The 25015-nt window shown below is 41.8% G+C and overlaps 1 protein-coding gene across 2 annotated transcripts in view; it reads right to left on the reverse strand.

Moving 5' to 3' along the window:
* Positions 1-5276: 5276 nt before the first annotated feature.
* si:dkey-192p21.6 (uncharacterized protein LOC565246 homolog) overlaps positions 5277-25015 on the reverse strand; it is a 43908-nt gene continuing 24169 nt past the window's right edge. For both annotated transcript variants that reach the window (XM_052498368.1, XM_035753937.2), the window contains 9 exons: positions 22601-22761; positions 18331-18443; positions 17994-18115; positions 16477-16600; positions 16160-16246; positions 15268-15345; positions 9135-9205; positions 7643-7755; positions 5277-7342 (listed from right to left, as the gene is read on the reverse strand). In XM_052498368.1, the coding sequence (XP_052354328.1) occupies positions 7161-7342; positions 7643-7755; positions 9135-9205; positions 15268-15345; positions 16160-16246; positions 16477-16600; positions 17994-18115; positions 18331-18443; positions 22601-22761 (1051 nt within the window). In that variant the 3' untranslated portion in view covers positions 5277-7160. The remainder of the gene's footprint in view (positions 7343-7642; positions 7756-9134; positions 9206-15267; positions 15346-16159; positions 16247-16476; positions 16601-17993; positions 18116-18330; positions 18444-22600; positions 22762-25015) is intronic.

Genomic DNA, 25015 nt, shown 5'->3' on the forward strand with positions numbered 1-25015 from the left:
GATACAGCCCGCCAGGATGCTCTCGATTGTGCATCTGTAGAAGTTTGTGAGTGCTTTTGGTGACAAGCCGAATTTCTTCAGCCTCCTGAGGTTGAAGAGGCGCTGCTGCGCCTTCTTCACGACGCTGTCAGTGTGAGTGGACCAATTCAGTTTGTCTATGATGTGTATGCCGAGCAACTTAAAACTTGCTAAGGGGGGTGTTCCCTCTGCTGTTTCCTGAAGTCCACAATCATCTCCTTAGTTTTGTTGACGTTGAGTGTGAGGTTATTTTCCTGACACCACACTCCGAGGGCCCTCACCTCCTCCCTGTAGGCCGTCTCGTCGTTGTTGGTAATCAAGCCTACCACTGTTGTGTCGTCCGCAAACTTGATGATTGAGTTGGAGGCGTGCGTGGCCACGCAGTCGTGGGTGAACAGTATCAACAACTACAGACCAGTATCCCTTCTTTCTTTTCTCTCCAAAACTCTTGAACGTGCCGTCCTTGGCCAGCTCTCCCGCTATCTCTCTCAGAATGACCTTCTTGATCCAAATCAGTCAGGTTTCAAGACTAGTCATTCAACTGAGACTGCTCTTCTCTGTATCACGGAGGCGCTCCGCACTGCTAAAGCTAACTCTCTCTCCTCTGCTCTCATCCTTCTAGACCTATCAGCTGCCTTCGATACTGTGAACCATCAGATCCTCCTCTCCACCCTCTCCGAGTTGGGCATCTCCGGCGCGGCCCACGCTTGGATTGCGTCCTACCTGACAGGTCGCTCCTACCAGGTGGCGTGGCGAGAATCTGTCTCCTCACTACGCGCTCTCACCACTGGTGTCCCCCAGGGCTCTGTTCTAGGCCCTCTCCTATTCTCGCTATACACCAAGTCACTTGGCTCTGTCATAACCTCACATGGTCTCTCCTATCATTGCTATGCAGACGACACACAATTAATCTTCTCCTTTCCCCCTTCTGATGACCAGGTGGCGAATCGCATCTCTGCATGTCTGGCAGACATATCAGTGTGGATGACGGATCACCACCTCAAGCTGAACCTCGGCAAGACGGAGCTGCTCTTCCTCCCGGGGAAGGACTGCCCGTTCCATGATCTCGCCATCACGGTTGACAACTCCATTGTGTCCTCCTCCCAGAGTGCTAAGAACCTTGGCGTGATCCTGGACAACACCCTGTCGTTCTCAACTAACATCAAGGCGGTGGCCCGTTCCTGTAGGTTCATGCTCTACAACATCCGCAGAGTACGACCCTGCCTCACACAGGAAGCGGCGCAGGTCCTAATCCAGGCACTTGTCATCTCCCGTCTGGATTACTGCAACTCGCTGTTGGCTGGGCTCCCTGCCTGTGCCATTAAACCCCTACAACTCATCCAGAACGCCGCGGCCCGTCTGGTGTTCAACCTTCCCAAGTTCTCTCACATCACCCCGCTCCTCCGCTCTCTCCACTTGCTTCCAGTTGAAGCTCGCATCCGCTACAAGACCATGGTGCTTGCCTACGGAGCTGTGAGGGGAACGGCACCTCAGTACCTCCAGGCTCTGATCAGGCCCTACACCCAAACAAGGGCACTGCGTTCATCCACCTCTGGCCTGCTCGCCTCCCTACCACTGAGGAAGTACAGTTCCCGCTCAGCCCAGTCAAAACTGTTCGCTGCTCTGGCCCCCCAATGGTGGAACAAACTCCCTCACGACGCCAGGACAGCGGAGTCAATCACCACCTTCCGGAGACACCTGAAACCCCACCTCTTTAAGGAATACCTAGGATAGGATAAAGTAATCCTTCTCACCCCCCCCCCCCTTAAAAGATTTAGATGCACTATTGTAAAGTGGCTGTTCCACTGGATGTCATAAGGTGAATGCACCAATTTGTAAGTCGCTCTGGATAAGAGTGTCTGCTAAATGACTTAAATGTAAATGTAATGAACAGGGAGTACAGGAGAGGGCTCAGAACGCACCCTTGTGGGGCCCCCGTGTTGAGGATCAGCGGGGAGGAGATGCTGTTGCCTACCCTTGTTGCCTATGTACCAGGCACACTGGTTTGTGTCAAGAACTGTAATGATAATGGGGTTTTCACTCTTATCAGTTTCCTGTGCATATCAAGAATGGTACACCATCCAAAGGACATCCAGCCAACTTGACACAACTGTGGGAATCATTGGATTCGACATGGGCCAGCATCCCTGTGGAACGCTTTCGACACCTTGAAGAGTCCATGCTCCGGCAAATTGAGTCTTTTCTGAGGGAAAAAGGGGGAGGGGGGTGCAACTCAATATTAGGAAGGTGTTCTTAATGTTCTGTACACTCAGTGTATATTAATTGGCTACACATTATATGAATGGCTAATAACTCATTTATGAAACATTAACATGACTTTAGAACTATAATTACTAGAAAAGGTCATATTACTGTATCAGATTATGTAGGTCTAATGGTAGCCTGGCGGGTAGGAGTTTAGGGCCAGTAACCAAAAGGTTGCTGGATCGAATCCCTGAGCTGACAATGTAAACATTTGTTGATCTCCCCCTGAGCAAGGCAGTTAACCCACTGTTCCCGGGGCGCCCATGGATGTCGATTAAGGCAGCCCTCTGCACCTCTCTGATTCACAGGAATTGCATTAAATGAGGTTGACACATTTCAGTTGAATGCATTATATTGTGTAAATGTCTAGGTATCCCCCTTTCCCTAATAAAAAATGTGAATGTAGCTCATTTCCTATAGAACGTATTTCTAAAGTTATCATACGTCAGACTATAAGTATCCTGAGATACACAGTACCAGTCAAAAGTTTGGACACACCTAATCATTCATTCGTTATTTTTAATATTTTCTACATTGTAGAATAAAAGTGAAGCCATCAACTATGAAATAACACATATGGAATTATGTAGTAACCAAAAAAAGTGTTACATCAAAATATATTTTATATTTGAGATTCTTCAAAGATTCTTCAAAGTAGCCAACTTTTGCCTTGATGACAGCTTTGCACAATCTTGGCATTCTCTCAACCAGCTTCACCTGGAATGCTTTTCCAACAGTCTTGTGGGAGTTCCCACATATGCACTTGTTGTCTGCTTTTCCTTCACTCTGCAGTCCAACTCATCCCAAACCATCTCAACTGGGTTGAGGTCAGGTGATTGTGGATGCCAGGTCATCTGATGGAGCACTCCATCACTCTCCTTCTTGATCAAATAGCCCTTACACAGCCTGTAGGTGTGTTGGGTCATTGTCCTGTTGAAAAACAAATCAGTCCCACTAAGCGCAAACCAGATGGGATGTCGTATCGATGCAGAATGCTGTGTTATCCATGCTGGTTAAGTGTGCCTTGAATTCTAAACAAATCACAGACAGTTTCACCAGCAAAGCAGCCCCACAACATCACACCTCCTACTCCACGCTTCACGGTGGGAGCCACACATGCCGAGATCATCTGTTCACCCACATCACGTCTCACAAAGTCACGGCGGTCGGAACCAAAAATCTCAAATTTGGACTCATCAGACCAAAGGACAGATTTCCATCGGTCTAATGTCCATTGCTCGTGTTTCTTGTCCCAAGCAAGTGTCTTCTTCTTATTGGTGTACTTTAGCAGTGGTTTCTTTGCAGCAATTCAACCATTTGGTTACCAAGTGGTGCAGCGGTCTAAGGCACTACATCTCAGTGCAAGAGGTGCCACTGCAGTCCCTGGTTTGAAACTAGGCTAAATCACATCCAGCTGTGATTGGGAGTCCCAAAGGGCAGCGCACTGTTGGCCAGGGTAGGCCGTCATTGTAAATAAGAATTTGTTCTTAACTGATTTGCCTAGTTAAATAAAGGTTAAATAATAATTTAAAAAAGAAGGCCTGATTCACGCAGTCTCCTCTGAACAGTTGATGTTGAGATGTGTCTCTTACTTGAACTCTGTGAAGCATTTATTTGGGCTGCAATCTGCGTTGCAGTTAACTCTAATGAACTTATCCTCTGCAGCACAGGTAACTCTGGTAAGGTAAGGCGGTTTTTGCGGCTGCACTTAAAGAAACCTCTGAAAAGTTCCGGAATGACTGACCTTCATGGTATAAAGTCATGATGGACTGTCATTTCTCTCTGCTTATTTGAGCTGTACTTTTACCAAATAGGGCTATTTTCTGTACCCCCCTTGTCACAACACAACTGATTTGTTAAAATGCATTGAGAAGGAAAGAAAATCCACAACTGAACTCTTAACAAGGCATTCCTGTTAATTGAAACACATTCCAGGTGACTACCTCATGAAGCTGGTTGAGAGAATAACAATAGTGTGCAAAGCTGTCTTCAAGGCAAAGGGTGGCTACTTTGAAGGATCTCAAATATAACATATATTTTTATTTGTTTAACACTTTTTTGGTTTCTAAATGATTCCATATGTGTAATTTCATAGTTTTGATGTTTTGTCTATTATTCTGCAATGTAGAAAATAGTACAAATAAAGAAAAAACGCACAAAAGAGTAGTTGTTTCCAAACGTTTGACTGGTACTGCATGGTCAATGTGAATTCATATTGTGAGAAGAAAATGCATCAGCAATCTCATGGCATGTTGAACCACAACATTATCAGAGATTTTACTTTCTGGAGAGTTAGTATGCAGGTTGACATCTATTTTCATGAATCTTGCCCTGGAGGCAGCTCTTCAGGGTAGTCCCTTGCTGGCACAGCCACAAAGTCATAAATCAAAAGTCAATCGTAGCCACACTGCAAACCCTAATCCCGAACCTTAAATGAAGACCAAAATGCTCATTTTTGTTTTCATGGAATTTATGACAGCGGAAATCGCTAAGTTCTGTCTCTAGGGCAAGATTCATGACAATAAACGTCAACCTACAGTGAGCATGGCATCAGTTTAGATTCATAGAAAGGCATGTGCCTTTGGAGATTGTGACATTTTTACAAATCGACTTTGAAATACTGAACTTTTATATTGTTGTGATTTCCATCCAGCCATCCATCCATCCATTAATTCACCGACTCACTAACTAATGTATTTATTTGTTAATTATTGTGTGGGGAATGCACACAATATGTTGAAATGTTAAGCATTTCTACAACTACACACTAGGCAGTGCGTTTTGCGAGGCAATTACAGTCTTGTGCTTTGCTCAAGAAGGCTAGATGCTCCTCCTGTGATATGAACTAACAACCAACAACCAATTACCAAAACCACCACGCCATGTTACACCAAATCATACCTGCTATTAAAAAGATTACACAACTACCCACAGATGGAAAATACTGCATTACTTCATTACAAGATTAAATGAATCTTTGTAGACCATACACACTCAGTACTACAACCAATTTTATTTACTGCAGTGGGCTAAATCAGGGTCACAGAGTGTTTCTTGGTAGTCTTAAACAAATCTACTTTGAAACAAAAGTATACACCTCACACATATGGTTATGGGCTTCAAAAAAATATGTACCATATCAGATATAGAGTTGAAATGTATTACATTTTGAGTTTGCAACACTTTATATACATCACAGAAGACTGAAATATAATTTATGATTATATAATTATGTAACAAATTATAACATTCCACCTATGAGGCCACTAGAGTGAGATTTGGTCATTTGACTGCAGGAAAGGGCTACCAGACAGAATGAAAATGAACAGCTATTCAACATGCAAATGATGAAATGATGTTTATTAAACCATTTTAGCACTTTTTCATGTTCATTTATAAAACCGTACATAGTGAAATAATGTTTTTTTTTAGAGTGCAATTACCCAGAGCTGACTCAGAGCAGTCCTCTCAGGAATTAAGTTAAATCTTAACATCCCTTTTGTATCTCAGCAATGCAGATATGGAACATGGCAATCTCACAAGACAACGTCAATCAATCAATCAAATTCTATTTAGCTAACCGACCCTTACAATACAAGTATAGCTGAGTGCTTGGAACAATCTAGGCCTAGTTCTTAACTAAGCTTTTTTTTGCTCGTGCAAGGCCAACTGATATAACTCCACAACCAAGAACTTTCCAGAAGTTTTTTGAAATACGAATAGATTTAAAAATATATATATATACTGTGGGCGAATTGAGTGGGCGAATTGAGTGGTGTTATTTCCCTGATTTTGTATTTGTATGAGTGCAAGAGGTGATGTTATTAATGACACTCCTTAGTAAGCTGTCCATCTTGACCCACATTAAACTGTCACTCGGAGAGCAGATGGCACACACACACTCTCTGCCTAAGAGAGGTGGAGTGGCCATGGCAACAGACTCATAATGGCTACCCTGGTGTAGGGGAATCGCTGGCTCTAAGTTGTTGAGTACCACCTCAGTATATTTGATTGAATCACTCTATTCAGTGCACAACAGAACTGATATCAAGTTAAAAATCCTGAGATGTTACAGTTCCCCTTTCTAGTAATTGAGCTGTAAAATAGACCAGATTCCATACCATTATCAGGAAGATACTTTACACTCTTAGAAGTAAAGGTGCCTGGAAGAAACTTTTGGGTTCCAACACCGGCAGAACCATTCCAGTTCAAAAAGGGTCCTTGAGGAACCCCTCTGAAAATGGTCTTCAATGAACCCCTGTGTAAAGGTTCAACATGGAAGCATTTTGTGATGGGAGGAGTTAGATTTTGAACCTTTAAAAAAATATATTGTAGAGGTGCCAGTCTATCAGATTGGAGGTGTGGCTTTCAGATAGTTATTTTTGGCCACCCGTTAGTGTAAATGTAATTCCTGTTCATCATGTTAAGTTTGTAAACTGCAAATTTAACATTTCCTTGACTATTTATTCATATAATATTAACACTGCTGATTACATATAGTAACAAAGTGTTAACTATTCCAATTTTGGGATTTGCATAGGCTCTTGAGGAACTCATACACCTCTGTTAGCTTCATTGAAGCTACACAACTGTCAGTGTCTTTGAGGATCTCCATGGTTCCTAAATTTACTACTAATACTACTAATTCTAAGAGTGTAGTGTGGTTAGGTCTACCACATACCACTGTACAGATTTGAATTAATTACATAGATAACAGAATTATCCACATACACTTTCACATCAGATCAAAACAAACTGTATTTAAAGTGCATTTAAAATCACAACACACTTTACAGTAAAACAATGAAGACAAGCATTTGCAATAATTCCCACAACAATGGCTCAGAATGAAAGCAAACACTGAATGAAAGGAGTTATTAGACTTTGAGAAAGAACTTCTTCCTGTATAGCAGGAAAGCGATGAGGACCCAGAGAGAGGTGGCCCACAGGCTCTGGAACAGCTTCTCCCAGTGGCTGTCCACAAAGCGCATCTCCCAGCTGAAGGGGAAGTAGGACCCCAGGAGAGAGTGGCCCACGTACACAAAGATGGAATTCATCCCTGCAGACCACCACAGAGACAGGAAGTCAAGGTATCCAAAAACAAAGGCATGGTTATCAAAAGTGCTTGCATGAATCAGGGAGCCTTTCAGCAACTTATTCCCATTAGGAAAGTTGTCATTCATTCCCAGCGCGAAAAACAGGTTGAAATGACATCATCACAAACTGCTTGAAATTACATCATTATGGTGACATCATTTCAACCGGTTTTGACCAGTTTTGCCCGCTGGATTGTAACACATTGCCTTGTTCCTTGATGTCTTAGCAATGTACCCCTGTGCCATCTTCCTTGTGTACTTACCTGGGTAAATGAAGGGTTGGCCGCCCCACCAGCCCTTAATGTCCATGACGAAATACATGACTCCCAGCAGGAGGAAAGAGAAGCAGCCCATACAGGTGATATACGACAGAGACCTACAGTATTTGAACACACAACACATATACACTTTATTGTACAAGCTATACAGCTGTAAAAGTTGCACTTGACTCTATCTACTGTATGCTGCATAGTGCACAAATAGATAGTCATTCTAATTCTTGGCTTCTCTTGAAATAAAATGCACTCTGTTATGTACGCACTGTACTGTTTTTTACACCTGTATGAGGAGTGCACTGCGTGCACACTTTTCCATGGGGAAGCTTGGCACTTGTGATTAAGAGTTTGGATGACCAGTACAAAGCGTAGCCATATAAATGTGGAATAGATTTGGCTGCTGATGCTAAGCTACAGTATAGTACAGTATGGTAGGCTAGTACGATGCATTAGCGTCAGTTGCTGGATCCTTGGCTCGCGACCCATGGAGCCATGCCAGCGAGTCACGTCCCCGTCTGTTCCAAAGTGCAAGAATGTTTCGATCTAATGTAAAACGGCCACCTCCCAGATCATTGCAGCAGCAGGCATCTTTTATCTCATCTGAAGGAGGGTCAAAAAAAGACTACGGCCGGGAGTTAATTTCTTTCAGACATTCCGGGTAGGGACTCATACTCAACAGCTCAAAAACCTGAGCCTGATGGACTGCCTATAAAACCAGGGCAGGTATAATGGCTAAGGACGATCTTGGCTATAGAGAAGAAGCTCGTGTGGGAGAATCATGGGAGATTCTTGCTTACATATCATAGATGAAACGGTAGTCTGTCTGACATGACATTAAACTCATTCACATTCATATTACATGCAGGGTGAGCGTGGAAGAAACACGTCAGCTGCAACAGATATGGCTGTAATCATACTACATTTCACGCAAAATCATTACCGTGATCGAAATGTTCATCAAATAGTTGTGCATCCGATGGGAAAGTCTAGACATTGAATTCACCTACTTTTTATACTCTGTGGGAATACAGTGAGCGCTGTGTGAGTTGTGTGTAAATGTCATGCTAATATTGTCCCCTGAACTCCATATTGTCCCTCTACACTTTTAGAAAGGGAGGGGCTATCTAGAACCATAAAGGGTCCATCAGCTCTCCTTGTAGGAAAACCCTTTGTGTTTCCAGGTAGAACCTTTTACAGAGAGCTGGCCAGGGGACAGTTTTCCTGCCAAGATGGGGGGTAGGGAGGGAGTATAAAACAGCCTGTTTTCTTCCTGGCTGTAAAGAAGAGTGATCTTGTCGGAGGATGTATCGCCCGGCTTGCCTCACACTCTCTGACAGCCGGGGTGATTAGTTACAGCCGTATCTGTCGTTAGAGGTAAGTAAACGCGTGTTTGAGCAGGCCTTGATTTGTGCCTGCTGGAAACTCATCCTTTCTTTTGTAAGGAAAAGTGACTGGATTTAGAGGGTCAGGATTCACTTACCAAAGGTTTTTATTGACAGGTATAAATCCTTCGTCTCGCGTGCACTTAGAAAGGACGGCTGCTGAGTTTCCCTGAGGGTGGAAATGAAACAGATTTCAAATCGATGCAGGCGATAAAGCCAGCAGTATTGGGTCTGCTAAAACATGGGCCAACAGAGTCAAGCGAGTCAGTCAGATTAACTGGTTATCTGAGCCTCAGATCAACAAGGTTCCTCACGAATGAACTGCAAACCAACCGCTTCAAATCCACCTCTACCATAGCGGGATCTCTCCCAGCTCGTACTGGGTTTCAGGGTAAAGCATTTGTAGCCTAGAAGAATAATGCCTCTGTCTACCAATTCTTATAAACAAATATGCAGATCAAATATCAATAAACACCTTTATTGCATCATATACATATTTACCTATATTAATAATTAAGCTTTATTTCATTTTTTGTTGTTGTGCTTGTGCACTCCTTTAAGAAACCCTGTAGATCCGAACCTAAACATGCTTGTTAGGTGGATATCCATCATTTGTATAGATGACAGAATCGATGGGGTGGAAATAGTCTGGCTGTGGCTAGATTGAGTCTCCAGGCTATGCAGGCAGGCAGAATGTGGGCTGGTATGTGGGGCAATCGCTCAATTTCAATCTCTCACTCCCCAGCCCTGATCGTTGAGCTTGAATTAACTCCGGCTGCTATTTATTGGAATGAGGAAGCACGGCCGCCCCGGAATATCAAGGCACCCTCAGTCAGACAGAGAATTCATGCCACAACAACACTATTGAAACATCTCATCTGTCCCTCCTAGCGGTGAACTGTCTGTCTGTAGCTGAATCTGTGTATCAGAAAGAATAAGCAAAATACTCGCTCAAAAAAGAAAAACACAGGAGTTTATTTCACTTTAAGGTTAAAATGTAATGTTTCGCCCGCCAACTGTGTTATCTGTGTATAATACTGTCCCTGGTCTGCCTGAAGTGAATTCTGTGTAGAAAACTGCCTCTGGTCTTTGAGTATCTGTTGTTGGCTGGCTGTATCAATTAGCTCCTTACCAGGAAGGGCTAACTACCAATGTCAATAGCATATTTCTGATACAAGAAGCTGCTGAAGTACATCTTTACCTCTCCTAGAAGGTCACATCTTATCAGACAAGTCAATAATAAGAGCTGGTCAATCAGTCGGACTCTTTTCACCATCCATGTGGGGAAAGACACGTAACACTGTTCCATGTGACTGGATGTAAAATGGGCTAGAATTCCAATAAAAAGTGAATCATCAGCCCAAAACCAAAATGCAATTACTTTTTATTTAATTTGACATTTTTAATTGAATATCCAAAACGTATAATATACTTGCAGTGAAACCGCTCAACAACTAAATCATACCAGTCATCCAACAGATTCCCATTCAGAGTGACACACAGAAGCATCCAGGGTCAATTCCCTGCTGAAGGGCACGTTGACAGATCTACCACCAGGCCAAAACACATGAACCCGAACCGTCCAAGATCCCCCCACAGTTCCCCAATAGCTGTCCCTCAACCATTCAAGACCCCTCCCACAGCCCCCCAAGAATAAAAATAAAAATACTATTAATTCCATTCTCCACCCCCAAGAACTCCCCAATGCACCAACAACCAAGAGAATGAACTAAAGAGAAAAAAGACCGAAGAAAACAGCAAACAACAATGCAAAAAAACATTATTCTATCTCCCGCACAGGAAGTCCACTCCAACTAGTCTCCAATTCCACATCCCGACCCTCCGCTTCCCTCAGCCCATCCCACCTATCTCTGCTGGCCACCCTCTTCGGATTTCTATGCAACAAATATCTTTCAACTATGCTGTGATGTTTAATGTACTATTTCAATCTATCTAATCTAATAGAATCTACAGATTGCGTGTTGAAGAGAAATACTTTTACTAAGAGTATTAGTATATTAATAATTGACTGACCTGGTCTCTCCAGATCTCCTAACAGTACTATTTCTTGGGTCAATTTTAGATCAATGCGATGCATTTTCAGCCATTCCTGAACCTGAGACCAGAAACAGGCTACCTGAGGGCAATACCAAAATAAATGGTCTGTTGATTCTGTTTACACACAGCAAGATCTGCAGAGCTTCGATGATTCTATGCCCCAAATATTCAACATTTTGTTGGTGGCAAGAATTCAATTTAATAATTTTAGCTGAAAAGCACGAAGTCTTGAATCTTGCGTTGTTTTATATATCAACTAATACACCCTGTACCATGGAATCAGGACAAAAAAATAAATACATCTCTTCCCAACTATTTTGCAATCTGTATGGCACAGTTGTCAACATCCTGGTCCTCAAATGAAACTGGTATACTTTCCTATTTTTATTTTTATCCGCCAGTGTTGATCCTTTATATTGGGCAGACAGACCAGTTCCCTACCTCCTCCAGCAGCCACCTGCCTCCTCCATTTTTGGGGTAATGCCGTAATCAATTGGTTGTACTCTTGGATTGAGCAGACCTTTCCGTACGATTCTGATAACTCTACCATTCCAATTTACAATATCATTTAAGAACAAATACCCTTTTCAAACATCAGCCATAATATTTGTTATAATATTTGTTCTATCTTTTCAGGGGGGTGAATTGTAGCCAGCTCTGCAATGCCTGAGAGATACTTTTCAATTCATCGAAAATGAAACATGGCAATCTTCACAAAGGCAAAAAGGTCATTTTTAAACAACGGATGGGCTTTTCTTAGTAATCTACTTGAGAACCATTTAGGGTTCAAGTAAAACTTTTGAATAAGTGAAGCTTTTAGAGAGAGGTTTAGTGCTTTTATATTTAATAATCTCAACCCACCCAATTCATATTCATTATATAGATATGCACGCTTTATTTTGTTTTGTTTAGCGTCCCAGATAAAGCGAAATAGGTTTTCTATTGAAATTCATTGTGGAGAGCTTGTTTATATATTTTGTGATATGAATACCAAGTATGTCTACTTCACCATCAGCCCATTTTATAGGTAAACTGCAGGGTAATGTAAAAGTAGTATTTTTTTAAAGATCCAATACATAATATTGTACACGCATAATTAGGTTTTAGTCCACAGAGTACAGAAATGTTATCTAGATCTTCAATGAGACATTGCAGTGATCTAGCTTGCGGACTTAATATAAAACTTGAGTCATCGGCATACATGGACACCTTTTGATTTCTAATCCTATAATGTTGTTATTGGATCTGATTTTAATAGCTAGCATTTCAATGGCCATAATGAATAGATATGGTGACAGCAGACACCCTTGTTTAACTCCTCTTGACAATTCAAAACTCTCAGAGCCGTTATTTACTATTTTGCACCTGGGGTTGCTATACATTATTATTTTTACCCATTTTATAAGAGAATCACCGAAATTGAAAAAATCCAGGAATTTATAAATCAAATACAGTATTACTTCATCAAATGCCCTTTCAAAATCTGCTATAAATACCAGGCCTGGCTTTTTAGATGTTTCATGATGTTCTATTATTTCTAGTAGTTGTTGTATATTATCCATGTAAAAAACCTGTCTGATCAGGATGAACAATACCTCCTAAAAACCTTGTGCTATGCATTTTGGTAGTATTTTTGCATCACAACATTGAAGTGTAAGGGGCCTCCAGTTTTTGAGATAGACTGGGTCTTTATATTTACCATCTGGGTCTTATTTTAATAATAGAGAAATCAGACCTTCCTGCTGAGTACCTGACAGACTACCATTTCTATAGGAGTAGTTAAAACAATCTAACAATGGAGCTTTTAGTATTTCAAAAAAGGCTTGATATACCTCTACTGGTATGCCATCAAGCCCTGGGCTTTTTTCCAGACTGAAAAGATTTAATAGCCTCAAAAAAGGTCTTCCTCTTTAATTTGGCCTTCGCACTGATCTTTCTGTACGTTTGTTAATTTTACATTTTTTAAATATTATTTCGAAAGAATTCCTTACCGCAATGACTTAGTTTGTAGCATGTTTGCGTCTCAGAGATACCCATAGAAAAAGTCAGAAAAGACACCTCTACAGAACAAGCATTACACCCTCAGCTTCTTTTACATGAGAAAACAGATCGATGCTGTGCTTCCAACTGCCATTGGCAGTGTCTTATTTGAACCACTATTTCTGCAAACAGCTTTTGAAGACAACACATTATATATCTGCCTATTCTATAGGACACCTCCAACATAACAATAACATACAGTACAGAGTATTGTAATATTGTTATGGCTGCTAGTGCTAACTGGTCAATTGCACGACAGAAATATCAAAATAGAGCAAACATTGGCCGGTAATGTTTTTACATGAAGGTGGCTTACTTTATCACCCTGCGCCTCTGGGAGGTACAAAATGGATCTAATTTATTTTGGCTCCCCAAGCTACTCGCCCTATAATAACAGTCAATAAGATTCAACCCAAGAAACATAATGGACAGATTTGTCATAGGAGTTGAAGATAACATTTAAATGCCTCTGATGGGGCCTCTGATGATGTTGAACTGCTTCACAGAACACACAAATACATTCCCCTTTTTATAGGGTGGTGCATCGGAATCCCATTATACAATCTGCTTTAAAAAGGTATGATTGTACCTGAAATTGGGGTCTGTTTTGTTCTCAATAATTATCGAAATAATTGCTTCATGTTAACATAATCTACGAAATCAAATATAATGATCTACATCAAAGGATAATTCATTTATGATATAATGGAAAATCAAACCTATGCTAATTTGAATACTTATAATAAGACTTAATAAAACTCTAAAACCAGGCAAATAACCTCCTCCATTTTACAGTGTTTATAGCGGCCTCAAGATATTCCCATCCGGAGTCTGTTTGGTTCCTAGTTTTTCCTTGCCTTGTTGAGACTTCAAAAGGTTTCTGATCCAGCTAAAACCTCTCCATCACCACCCATAGTCACCGGGTCCTGGAACTCAAGATCCCTTCCCTTCCACTATAACATGGAACCTCTAACTACAGCCAAGGCCATGTAACTCTGCCAGCTCTGCATCATGCATTGCCCCCCTCATTCTTGACATAATTAACATAGTCCATATGATTAGGCTAAACGTAAAATCACTACATGGGATCTCGTTTGAGTGGAGGGTCAAACAGATGAAAAGAGTGGTCGACATTTCACATAACACTTACCGTTTCCCCCACGGGATAAAGTCCCCCAAAAGAAATAGTGGCCAGCTTGTATCCCTTTCTTATTTTGAGACCACCCACACACAGCACTATCCCACCAAAACAGTAACATTACCCGTCAATGTATGTAAGAATTACAATGGTTTCATAATGACTAATCTTTACATCAATATCACCAGTGTACCTCACTTCTGGTCCTGGAGGACCGAAGTGCAGAGGCGTTTGTTCCAGCTCAGCACTCAAACAATGGATCCAGCTTATTTGGGTTTTTGATGACTGGTAGATTTTTCTAATCAGATGTTAGCTGACAATATTATGGTTAGACTGGGACAAAAGTTGTTGAGTACCAGTAGTGAGGAATACTGGTTTATACTGTCGCATAAAACCAGGATCTGCTAATGTAAATTGAATCTCAGGGTAGGGTACAACCATACACTTCAACAGAGCATAGTAAACAGAGAGGAGAACATGAGCTCTTTGCCATGATGTCGGAGCTTAATGTAACTAATATCCAGGATTCGTAAATTCTGAATTCACACATGAGAGACACACAAGCAATGAGAGACACACAAGCAATGAGAGACAGAGACTATCCCCTGGGACAGAAGATACTTGTGTCTGCCCGGAAACAGACATGGTTGTGTTGTTTTAACATACACAGAGATCTCATACCTACTACAGACAGACTGCTAATGAGCTGTTACGACTAACTAGTGACTAAAAAGTGAAACGCCAAATTACTTACATTTCTTTATAGTGCCACATCGTCATGTGGCTTCCCTTATAAACTAAGATATAACCACCAATAGACTGCAGGGGAGAGGCATTTGTTTTAGTCTTGTTTGGTCTTTGGTATTTTTATTTGAAAGGAAATTATTACATATATCGTGGGCTGTGGTGTTGACTTATCCCAAAGTAATGCACAAAGAGACTAAGACATGCCAGTAATATTTCTAAACAGATGTGGGAGGCTTTACAGTACCTACCAGGAGGATGGCCCATACTAGGAATCGGGAGAGGACGCTGATGTCCTTTTTCCTGTAAAAAATGAGAATTTTCCCCGCCTGTGGAAATAAAGGACACTGATAAGCAGGCTAGGAATACAGGTATTTTAATCATTACTGATACTTTGAAGGAGAAAATCCTTTAAACAGGTTAGATGTAGTTGGTTAACTAAATTGGCCCATAAAGTGGATGCGGTTGTTGTGTGCCTCTAGTATGGCGGTCATATTTCTCATATCCCTTTGGTGCCAGATGTGGCATGTAAGTCACTGGTGCTCTCTGATTAATTTGGTGATGATAAATATGTCTCAGCTGAGGACATTAGCATGGGCAAACACAGGCGAGGGGAGTGGACACCTGGCGTGTCGTCTAAGACTCGCTGACTGAAGGGCTCAGCGCTAACCGCCCACAGGGAATTGCGCTATGCGGCTGCTTTCGCATGGCAACTTCCCACTGCGAAAACGGTTTAACACGACGTTGTCGCCATCAAAGTGCAAGAGTTGTTTCAAAGGCTCCCACCCTAAAGACCCCCAAACTCCGTCCTCACCTTCGGACGACATTCTGTGTCAATAACGGAGAGCAGCTGTGCAGACATGAGGCGGGAAAATGTCCCTGAGACAACCTCCATTTTAGTAGACTACTGATTCAACCTTAGTGTTATGGTGCAGGGACAAATCATAAAAAAAATTGAAAGACAAATGAAAAAAGGAATGAAATATCCATACATGACCTTTGTTATTCAAGTTTTGAAATATCGTGAAAACACATGCGTAAGAGGGCCTTAAACCTTTGGCCTTTTTTAAAAGTTACGACTGAGGTACATATCTGGTAAAAACGGTACAAAAATATTGGGTCAAAAACTTGAGGGCTGCTTACTTGCATCCCCATGAATCCCATTACAATGGAGTTGATAGTACCCAGAACCCCCTCTGGGTCAAAGGGCTGGGTAGTACGATACATTGCCTGAAAAACACAACATGAGAAGAACTAACAAGCCATTTCCCATGGAGCAGGTTAATGTAAAGACAATTTCACTAATGTGAAAACATTTTTTGTATTTGTTTTGTAACAATGTGCTTGCCATTAGATTCCCTACGTTAAGTTGATCTTCTTATCATTTGCTGACCTAAAAAGTGTTCAAATCTGAAATATTATATAAAAAATAGAAGAGAGAAAACTGTAATACTCCTTACCTTGCATGTTGGCCAATGGTAGATGTTATCTCCCAATAACCACTTGTCAATGTACCCAGCTGCTCCCCCAGTACAGTTGGGATAAAGGCCATTATCCCCAATCCCACCTGCCCCTAAATAACCTCTTTTGGAAACAAAATCCTAGATCAGACTTCTACATCTATAGTACAAGTCAAAAGTTTAGACACACCTACTCATTGAAGGGCTTTTATTTATTTTTACTATTTTCTACATTGTAGAACAATAGTGAAGACATCAAAACTACCACAGCATTCTGCAACAAACCGCCATCCCATCTGGTTTGCACTTAGGGGGACTATGATTTGTTTTTCACCAGGACAATGACCCAAAACACACATCTAGGCTGTGTAAGGGCTATTTGACCAAGAAGGAGTGATGAGTGCTGCATCAGATGACCTGACCTCCACAATCACCTGACCTCAACCCAATGGAGATGGTTTTGGATGAGTTGGACTACAGAGTGAAGGAAAAGCAGCTAACAAGTGGTCAGCATTTGTGGGAACTCCTTCAAGACTGATGGAAAAGCATTCCAAGTGAAGCTGGTTGAGAGAATGCCAAGAGTTTGCAAAGCTGTCATAAAGGAAAAAGGTCGCTACGTTGAAGAATTTGTTTAAGTCTTTCTTGGCTACTACATGATTCCATGTGTTATTTCATAGTTTTGATGTCTTCACTATTATTCTACAATGTAGAAAATAGTAAAAAATAAAATAAAATAAAAACCTTAGTGTGTCCAGACATTTGACTGGTACTGTACATCTAATCACAACACACATATTGTACAGTGTATGTTGATGAGAAAGACAAGGACAATAGTAAAAATGGTTTTCATAATCCACATTTAGTCAAACATACTCAGCTGCCTTGGGAGGCACAACAATGCCAGGCAGGGTCAAGCACAGAGGAGAGAGGAGCACAGAAAAACTGAAAATGAGCAATAGAAGTGGAGCACAGAGAGGACAGAGACAGGGAGGAAGGAGAGTGAGGAAGATGGATCCTCTGCCTTGGTCTAAATGTACATGACAGACTGAGATTGGCTAATTATCCCCTCTGAAGCAACAACCACAGACCCTTAAATCACAGTGACTTATAATATCAGCTAGCTAGCACAACACATGCTGCACAGTGCACACTAACACCTGCCCAGTTAAAGCCACAGACACAACCACAGCCACAGCATCACCCCAGTTTACTGGTCCAAATATCACATCACCATAGCACATATAAATATCGAAAATAATTGTATTCATTGTCATCACTCCTTGGCTTTAAAATTATTTATAAGGTCTCCATATTAGGACAGTCACCCATCCAAATCCCATGGATGTGTGACTTTGTCATAATCTGGACACCATGGTGTAGTTACTGTATATTGTAGAGATAATTGTTTATTGGATTTGGTACATCACATAGTGATAATCTATCAAGGTCTTTATAATGATAATCACATGATAAACTGAAAAACCTTTTTAGTGTGTGTATTCAGGCATTTGACTTACGTGGGACAGTTAGGCACAGGCAATAGAAAGGTGAGACACAGCCATAATGTCTCCAGGAGAATAATGAAGATCCACTCTGGCCAATACAAGACCACATCCTGGACAGGGTCCCACCAGCGATCCTACAGTTAGACCAGGCAAAATTCATGTAATTGACACATTAAACTTGGCGTAGTCGGCAGGATGGCATTTTAGGGAATAGCACCCTAGCTTCCCAAGTGTTACATAATGCAAAAACCTGCGCGTAGCAACCACCTACACTTTCTATGGTCTTATACGTTTGCTTTCCAGAGTGTAATTACTGATGAAAACGAACTTGACAAAGTCAGAGTCTCACCCTGCTCAGTGGGATCTCTCTCATGCCACAGAAAGTCTGCATCAGAGACAGTATGAAGTAGGTGAATCCCAGACGCTGGAGGACTCCAGGGATTCTCAGCCAAGACCAAGATACTGTAACACAGAGAATGACTCTTCACACAGACCTGTGATCATTGACCAGAACACTGTAATACAGCCAGTGTCGCCAACACAGAGAAATGGCTATATTCTGGGCTGTGACTTTGTCATATCCTCATAAGCCTGCAACAAGAACTGCAACAAATACATGTACAGTACAAAAGCTCCAACTGTCTGGAGTTATACTTTTACACTGGAGTTATAGGCTATACACTGAGCATTGACGCAATAACAAAATGAAATACAGACATTCTTGAAAGGGTGCATAACTATTTCTGATGACTTAAGCTACTATTTGCACAGGAAAGGAATAGTATCAACCATTGACAGCTGGGCGACCACAATAATTCTGTTCCACGAGGGAGGATATGGGTGGAAATGGGTGTCTTCGGATGTTGAGGTGCGTGTCCGGGAGGTGGAAGGCTCATCAAAGATTCCCAGTTATCTCCAGGCCCAGGCAAATTGGGGAGGACATGAATGGCCTTCAGTTCAGATATTGATGGTAATCTCCACATTAGTTAATAGAAAATCTCTTTGTGGCACAAAGATCATTCCAAAAATATATAATCCCAATCATTGATCTGGACAAATCAAATAAGAAGCGGAAATGTATTTTTCCACAGGAAAAGAGGAAGCGCTTTGGGTGACTAATAACATGTTTGTTAAGTCCATAGGTTACACTCCTATGAGATTGGTCTCTTGTCTCTGCTATCTCTCACAACACTCATCATTATCAAGTTCAATATGCAAGCATGAAACATCCACAAAAGTTACTTTGAAGTTAATCATTATGGCTACTGCATGGTCTTTATGAGTCATGCATCAGTATTAACCCGTTTCACTTGTGGGAATTGGCCTATATGGATAAGGGTAGATTGAAATGTTTCTTACAGAAGAAATTTGAAATGCTTATGCATAACCATGGTAGAAGTTGAGATGGGAAAAGTATATTACAATATGGGAAAATGGAATTGGGACTCCCAATCACGGCCGGTTGTGATACAGCCTGGAATCGAACCAGGGTCAGGAGGGACGCCTCTAGCACTGAGATGCAGTGACTTAGACCGCTGCGCCACTCAGGCGCCCTCAAATGGCTTTAATCAATATACTCTGAGTATAAGCTTGTTAAAGATGAAAATTCTAAAACTCAGAGGATTTTTCCGGTTGGAAGTGGCGAATTATTGCAAAGTGGAAATAAATGGGTTCCTGAATCAAATAAAGCATAGTGATGAAGAATCAAATGGAAGGACATTTTATGGAGTGGGACTTGAATCAAAGTTGAATACAGGAAATGTATCCAAACCCCGCAATAAGTTAGGCTATTAGTGTACATGCAATCACCTCATAACAGCTAAAGCTGACTTGCGCTCCAAAAACTAAAACCAACCTGTATATCGGCAGTAACGCTAACCTTTCCATTTTAACCAGCGGCTGGTCATTTTGAATGGGTAAAAACACATCAAAGGTGTTCATGTGACCACAAGAGCAGTATGCATATTGAACGAATTGAAGCACCTCCATCTCCCTATTAGATAAAACCCAGGGTGAGACATGACAAGGGCATCATGGGGAGGGTGGAGAGAGACAGCGGCAAAACAACACTGTCTACAGTGCTGGATGGGAAAACTCATGATCTTGTTATGAGAGGTTTTGCACTACATGGCATCTACAGTCTACAGCTGGTACCATGTAACACTATCTGTTGAAAATGTCCATTACAGCAACACTGGTTGTTTTTGCTCAAATCCTTTTTTTGTTAAATGTCCCCTGATGCTGTGTTCCCCACTGCGAGCAATAACAATATATATTTTTTAACCCGGTTACAGAGACATCCACCCAGGAAAGTCCATTAGCGCCAGGGTTAGCTAATGTGTGAAGGGCGCCCGTTCTGACCCTCGTGGACAGTAATAACTCCACATTGTCCCGACAGCTTTCCTCATTTAACCCTGTCACGTCTCTGGCAGCCAGCCGCTGCCCGCTACCCTATGCTGTCAGACTTCATAATCATAATCCAACAGGGGCTTTACATAAGAAAAACATTGCAATTGTTCCAGAATTTAGCATGGCGACCAAGAACAAGACCTAGGTGTCACGCCCTGACCATAGAGATCCTTATTATTCTCTATGTTTGGTTCGGTCAGGTCGTGACTCGGGTGGGAAAGTCTATGTTTTCTATTTCTTTGTTTTTTGCAGAGTGTGGTTCCAATCAGAGGCAGCTGTTTATCGTTGTCTCTGATTGGGGATCATATATAAGTTGGCATTTTTCTTTTGGGTTTTGTGGGGTCTTGTTTAGTGTCTGTAACTGACAGAACTGTTCGCGTTGTTATTTTGTTTGTGTTTTTTGTTAATAAAAATCATGAACACTTTCCACGCTGCGCTTTGTTCCACTCCTTCCGACGAGAGTTGTTACACTAGGAAACATTGAACTCCACAGTTTGTAATGAAGATACACTATATGTATACAAAAGTATGTGGACACCCCTTCAAATGAGTGGATTCTGCTATTTCAGCCACACCGGCTGCTGATCGGTGTATAAAATCAAGCACACTGCCATGCAATCTCCATAGACAAACATTGGCGAAGGAATAGCCTTACTGAAGAGCTCAATGACTTTCAATGTGGCACCGTCATAGGATGCCACCTTTCCAACATGTCAGTTCATCAAATGTTTGCCCTGCCAGAGCCACACGAGTTCACAGAACTGGACCGCTTAGTGCTAAAGCTCGTAGCGCATAAAAATCATTTGTCCTCATCTGAACTCACTATAGAGTTCCAAACTGCCTCTGGAAACACAATAACTTTTTTGTCAGGTGCTTCATGAAATGGGTTTCAATGGCAGAGTAGCCACACACAAGCCTAAGATCACACATGACTGTAAGTCGCTTTGGATAAAAGCGTCAGCTAAATGGCATATATTTTTATATTATACCATACGCAATGCTAAGCATCGGCTGGAGTGGTATAAAGCTTCCCACCATTGGAAGGGAAAGGGGGATACCTCATCAGTTGCACAACTGAATGCCTTCAACTGAAATGTGTCTTCCGCATTTAACCAAACATTTCTGAACAAGACAGATGCGGGGGGCTGCCTTAATCGACATCCACATGGACTCTGGAGCAGTGGAAACGCATTCTCTGGAGTGATGAATCCACAGGATGTTGGTGGCACCTTAATTAGTGAGAATGGGCTCATGGAGTGGAATACTTCAACAAACATGGTTTCCATGTGTTTGATGCCATTCCATTTACTCCATTCCAGCCATTATTATGAGCCGTCCTCCCCACAGCAGCCTCCACTTGATGAATCACGCTTCACCATCTGGCAGCCCGACGGACGAATCTGGCTTTGGCGGATGTCAGGAGAACGCTATCTGCCCCAATGCTTAGTGCCAACTGTAAAGTTTGGTGGAGGATGAATAATGGTCTGGGGATGTTTTTCTTGGTTCAGGCTAGGCCCCTTAGTTCCAGTGAAGGGAAATCTTAACGCTACAGCATACAGTGACATTCTAGACTATTCTGTGCTTCAAACTTTGTGGCAACAGTTTGGGGACTGCCCTTTCCTGTTTCAGCATGACAATGCTACAGAAATGGTTTGTCGAGATCTGTGTGGAAGAACTGGACTGGCCTGCACAGAGCCCTGACCTGAACCCCATTGACCACCTTTGGGATGAATTGGAACGCAGACTGCGAGCCAGGCTTAATCGCCCAGCATCAGTGCCCCGACATCACTAATACTCTTGTGGCTGAATGGAAGCAAGTCCCTGCAGCAATGTTCCAACATCTAGTGGATGTAGCAAAGGTGGGACCAACTCCATATTAATGCTCATGATTTTGGAATAAGATATTCGACGAGCAGGTGTCCACACACTTTTGGTCATGTAGTGTATCTAATGGTATCTAAACAATAGTTTCCAAACTCATCATGGTAAGGTCATATGGAAACAGGAAGATACTGGTGGGGAATGTTTGCAATGACTTGCTACAGATTCAGCTCCTGAACTGCTTCAATAGCAAGAGTTTTATAACTTTAACTACTTATTGCATGTTTCATTACTCCCATATGTTTCTGGTGCATGCATGGTTATGATTTAGGGTTCACAACGTTCCTTGGTAAATCAAACATTTTTTGTAAAAAAAAGTGTGTACCTACATAATCCATCCTTTGGAGAGTAGTTTATGAAACAAAAGCCGATAAGGATGAGGACCACAGTTCTCCATGTTAGCTTGCGTATTAGCTGCCGACGGCTAACTCCCTTTTTCTGCATGGAGGTGAAGGCCAATACTACAGACGTCCCAAGGATGAACACAAACCTGAATGACACACACAGTGAAACATTACAGTACTCGGAGACAACTCAATTAAAGGGACATTGCACTCGAAGATCAACGTTTGCCAGGTGTTGTCCTACCTCAAAAGCACTCTAATATCAAGATACATCTATGTCCCACACCTTCGACTGTGTTTGTCCAGCTGTGCTTCAACCCCAAAGGAATGTATACGATAAGCACCGCAAGTCTAGAAATTACATGATGCTTATCTTCATTTTGGATTGTGGCTTATAGCTGAATCTACAAAATAATTTTGAGGTAAAAAAAATAAAAATAAAAAATTGGACAAACTTTGATTTTGGAGTGTAATATCACTTTAATTAGTTACAATACCGAAGGATAAAGGATAATCTTGCTGGTCAAAGGGTCTAATGCCATTTCCGGATAACTTATATACAGTGGGGCAAAAAAGTATTTAGTCAGCCACCAATTGTGCAAGTTCTCCCACTTAAAAAGATGAGAGAGGCCTGTAATTTTCATCATAGGTACACTTCAACTATGACATTCAAAATGAGAGAAATAAATGCCATAAAATCACATTGTAGGATTTTTAATGAATATTTTGTCAAATTATGGTGGAAAATAAGTATTTGGTCACCTACAAACAAGCAAGACTTCTGGCTCTCACAGACCTGTAACTTCTTCTTTAAGAGGCTCCTCTGTCCTCCACTCGTTACCTGTATTAATGGCACCTGTTTGAACTTGTTATCACTATGAAAGACACCTGTCCACAACCTCAAACAGTCACACTCCAAACTCCACTATGGCCAAGAACAAAGAGCTGTCAGAGGACACCAGAAACAAAATTGTAGACCTGCACCAGGCTGGGAAGACTGAATCTGCAATAAGTAAGCAGCTTGGTTTGAAGAAATCAACTGTGGGAGCAATTATTATGAAATGGAAGACATACAAGACCACTGATAATCTTTCCCTCGATCTGGGGCTCCACACAAGATCTCACCCCGTGGGGTCAAAATGATCACAAGAACGGTGAGCAAAAATCCCAGAACCACACGGGGAGACCTAGTGAATGACCTGCAGAGAGCTGGGACCAAAGTAACAAAGCCTACCATCAGTAACACACTACGCCGCCAGGGACTCAAATCCTGCAGTGCCAGACGTGTCCCCCTGCTTAAGCCAGTACATGTCCAGGCCCGTCTGAAGTATGCCATAGAGCATTTGGATGATCCAGAAGAAGATTGGGAGAATGTCATATGGTCAGATGAAACCAAAATATAACTTTTTGGTAAAAACTCAACTCGTCGTGTTTGGAGGACAAAGAATGCTGAGTTGCATCCAAAGAACACCATACCTACTGTGAAGCATGGGGGTGGAAACATCATGCTTTGGGGCTGTTTTTCTGCAAAGGGACCAGGACGACTGATCCGTGTAAAGGAAAGAATGAATGGGGCCATGTATCGTGAGATTTTGAGTGAAAACCTCCTTCCATCAGCAAGGGCATTGAAGATGAAACATGGCTGGGTCTTTCAGCATGACAATGATCCCAAACACACCGCCCGGGCAACGAAGGAGTCACTTTGTAAGAAGCATTTCAAGGTCCTGGAGTGGCCTAGCCAGTCTCCAGATCTCAACCCCATAGAAAATCTTTGGAGGGAGTTGAAAGTCCGTGTTGCCCAGCAACAGCCCCAAAACATCACTGCTCTAGAGGAGATCTGCATGGAGGAATGGGCCAAAATACCAGCAACAGTGTGTGAAAACCTTGTGAAGACATACAGAAAACGTTTGACCTCTGTCATTGCCAACAAAGGGTATATAACAAAGTATTGAGATAAGCTTTTGAATTGACCAAATACTTCCACCATCATTTGCAAATAAATTCATTAAAAATCCTACAATGGGATTTTCTGGATTTTTTTCCTCATTTTGTCTGTCATAGTTTAAGTGTACCTATGATGAAAATTACAGGCCTCTCTCATCTTTTTAAGTGGGAGAACTTGCACAATTGGTGGCTGACTAAATACTTTTTTGCCCCACTGTAGACAGGCTATACTGTTACAGTGTACACACCACCCAAGTAAAGTTCCTGGCTATGACGCCCTGATTCTAATCGCGTCATCACTGCACAATACCCTTCTGTGTTCAATAAACATTTGGGACTAAACAATTTAGTGCATAAGATTCAATCATGTTCAGTCTTAAACAAGTGTCTGTATGTCTGAGCAAAGGAGTCCTAACCACACACTGTCAATTAGTTATCAAATTGGTCGAAACAAAA

The sequence above is a fragment of the Oncorhynchus keta genome, chromosome 36 (assembly GCF_023373465.1).
Source record: "Oncorhynchus keta strain PuntledgeMale-10-30-2019 chromosome 36, Oket_V2, whole genome shotgun sequence".
Classification (NCBI taxonomy): Eukaryota; Metazoa; Chordata; class Actinopteri; order Salmoniformes; family Salmonidae; genus Oncorhynchus; species Oncorhynchus keta.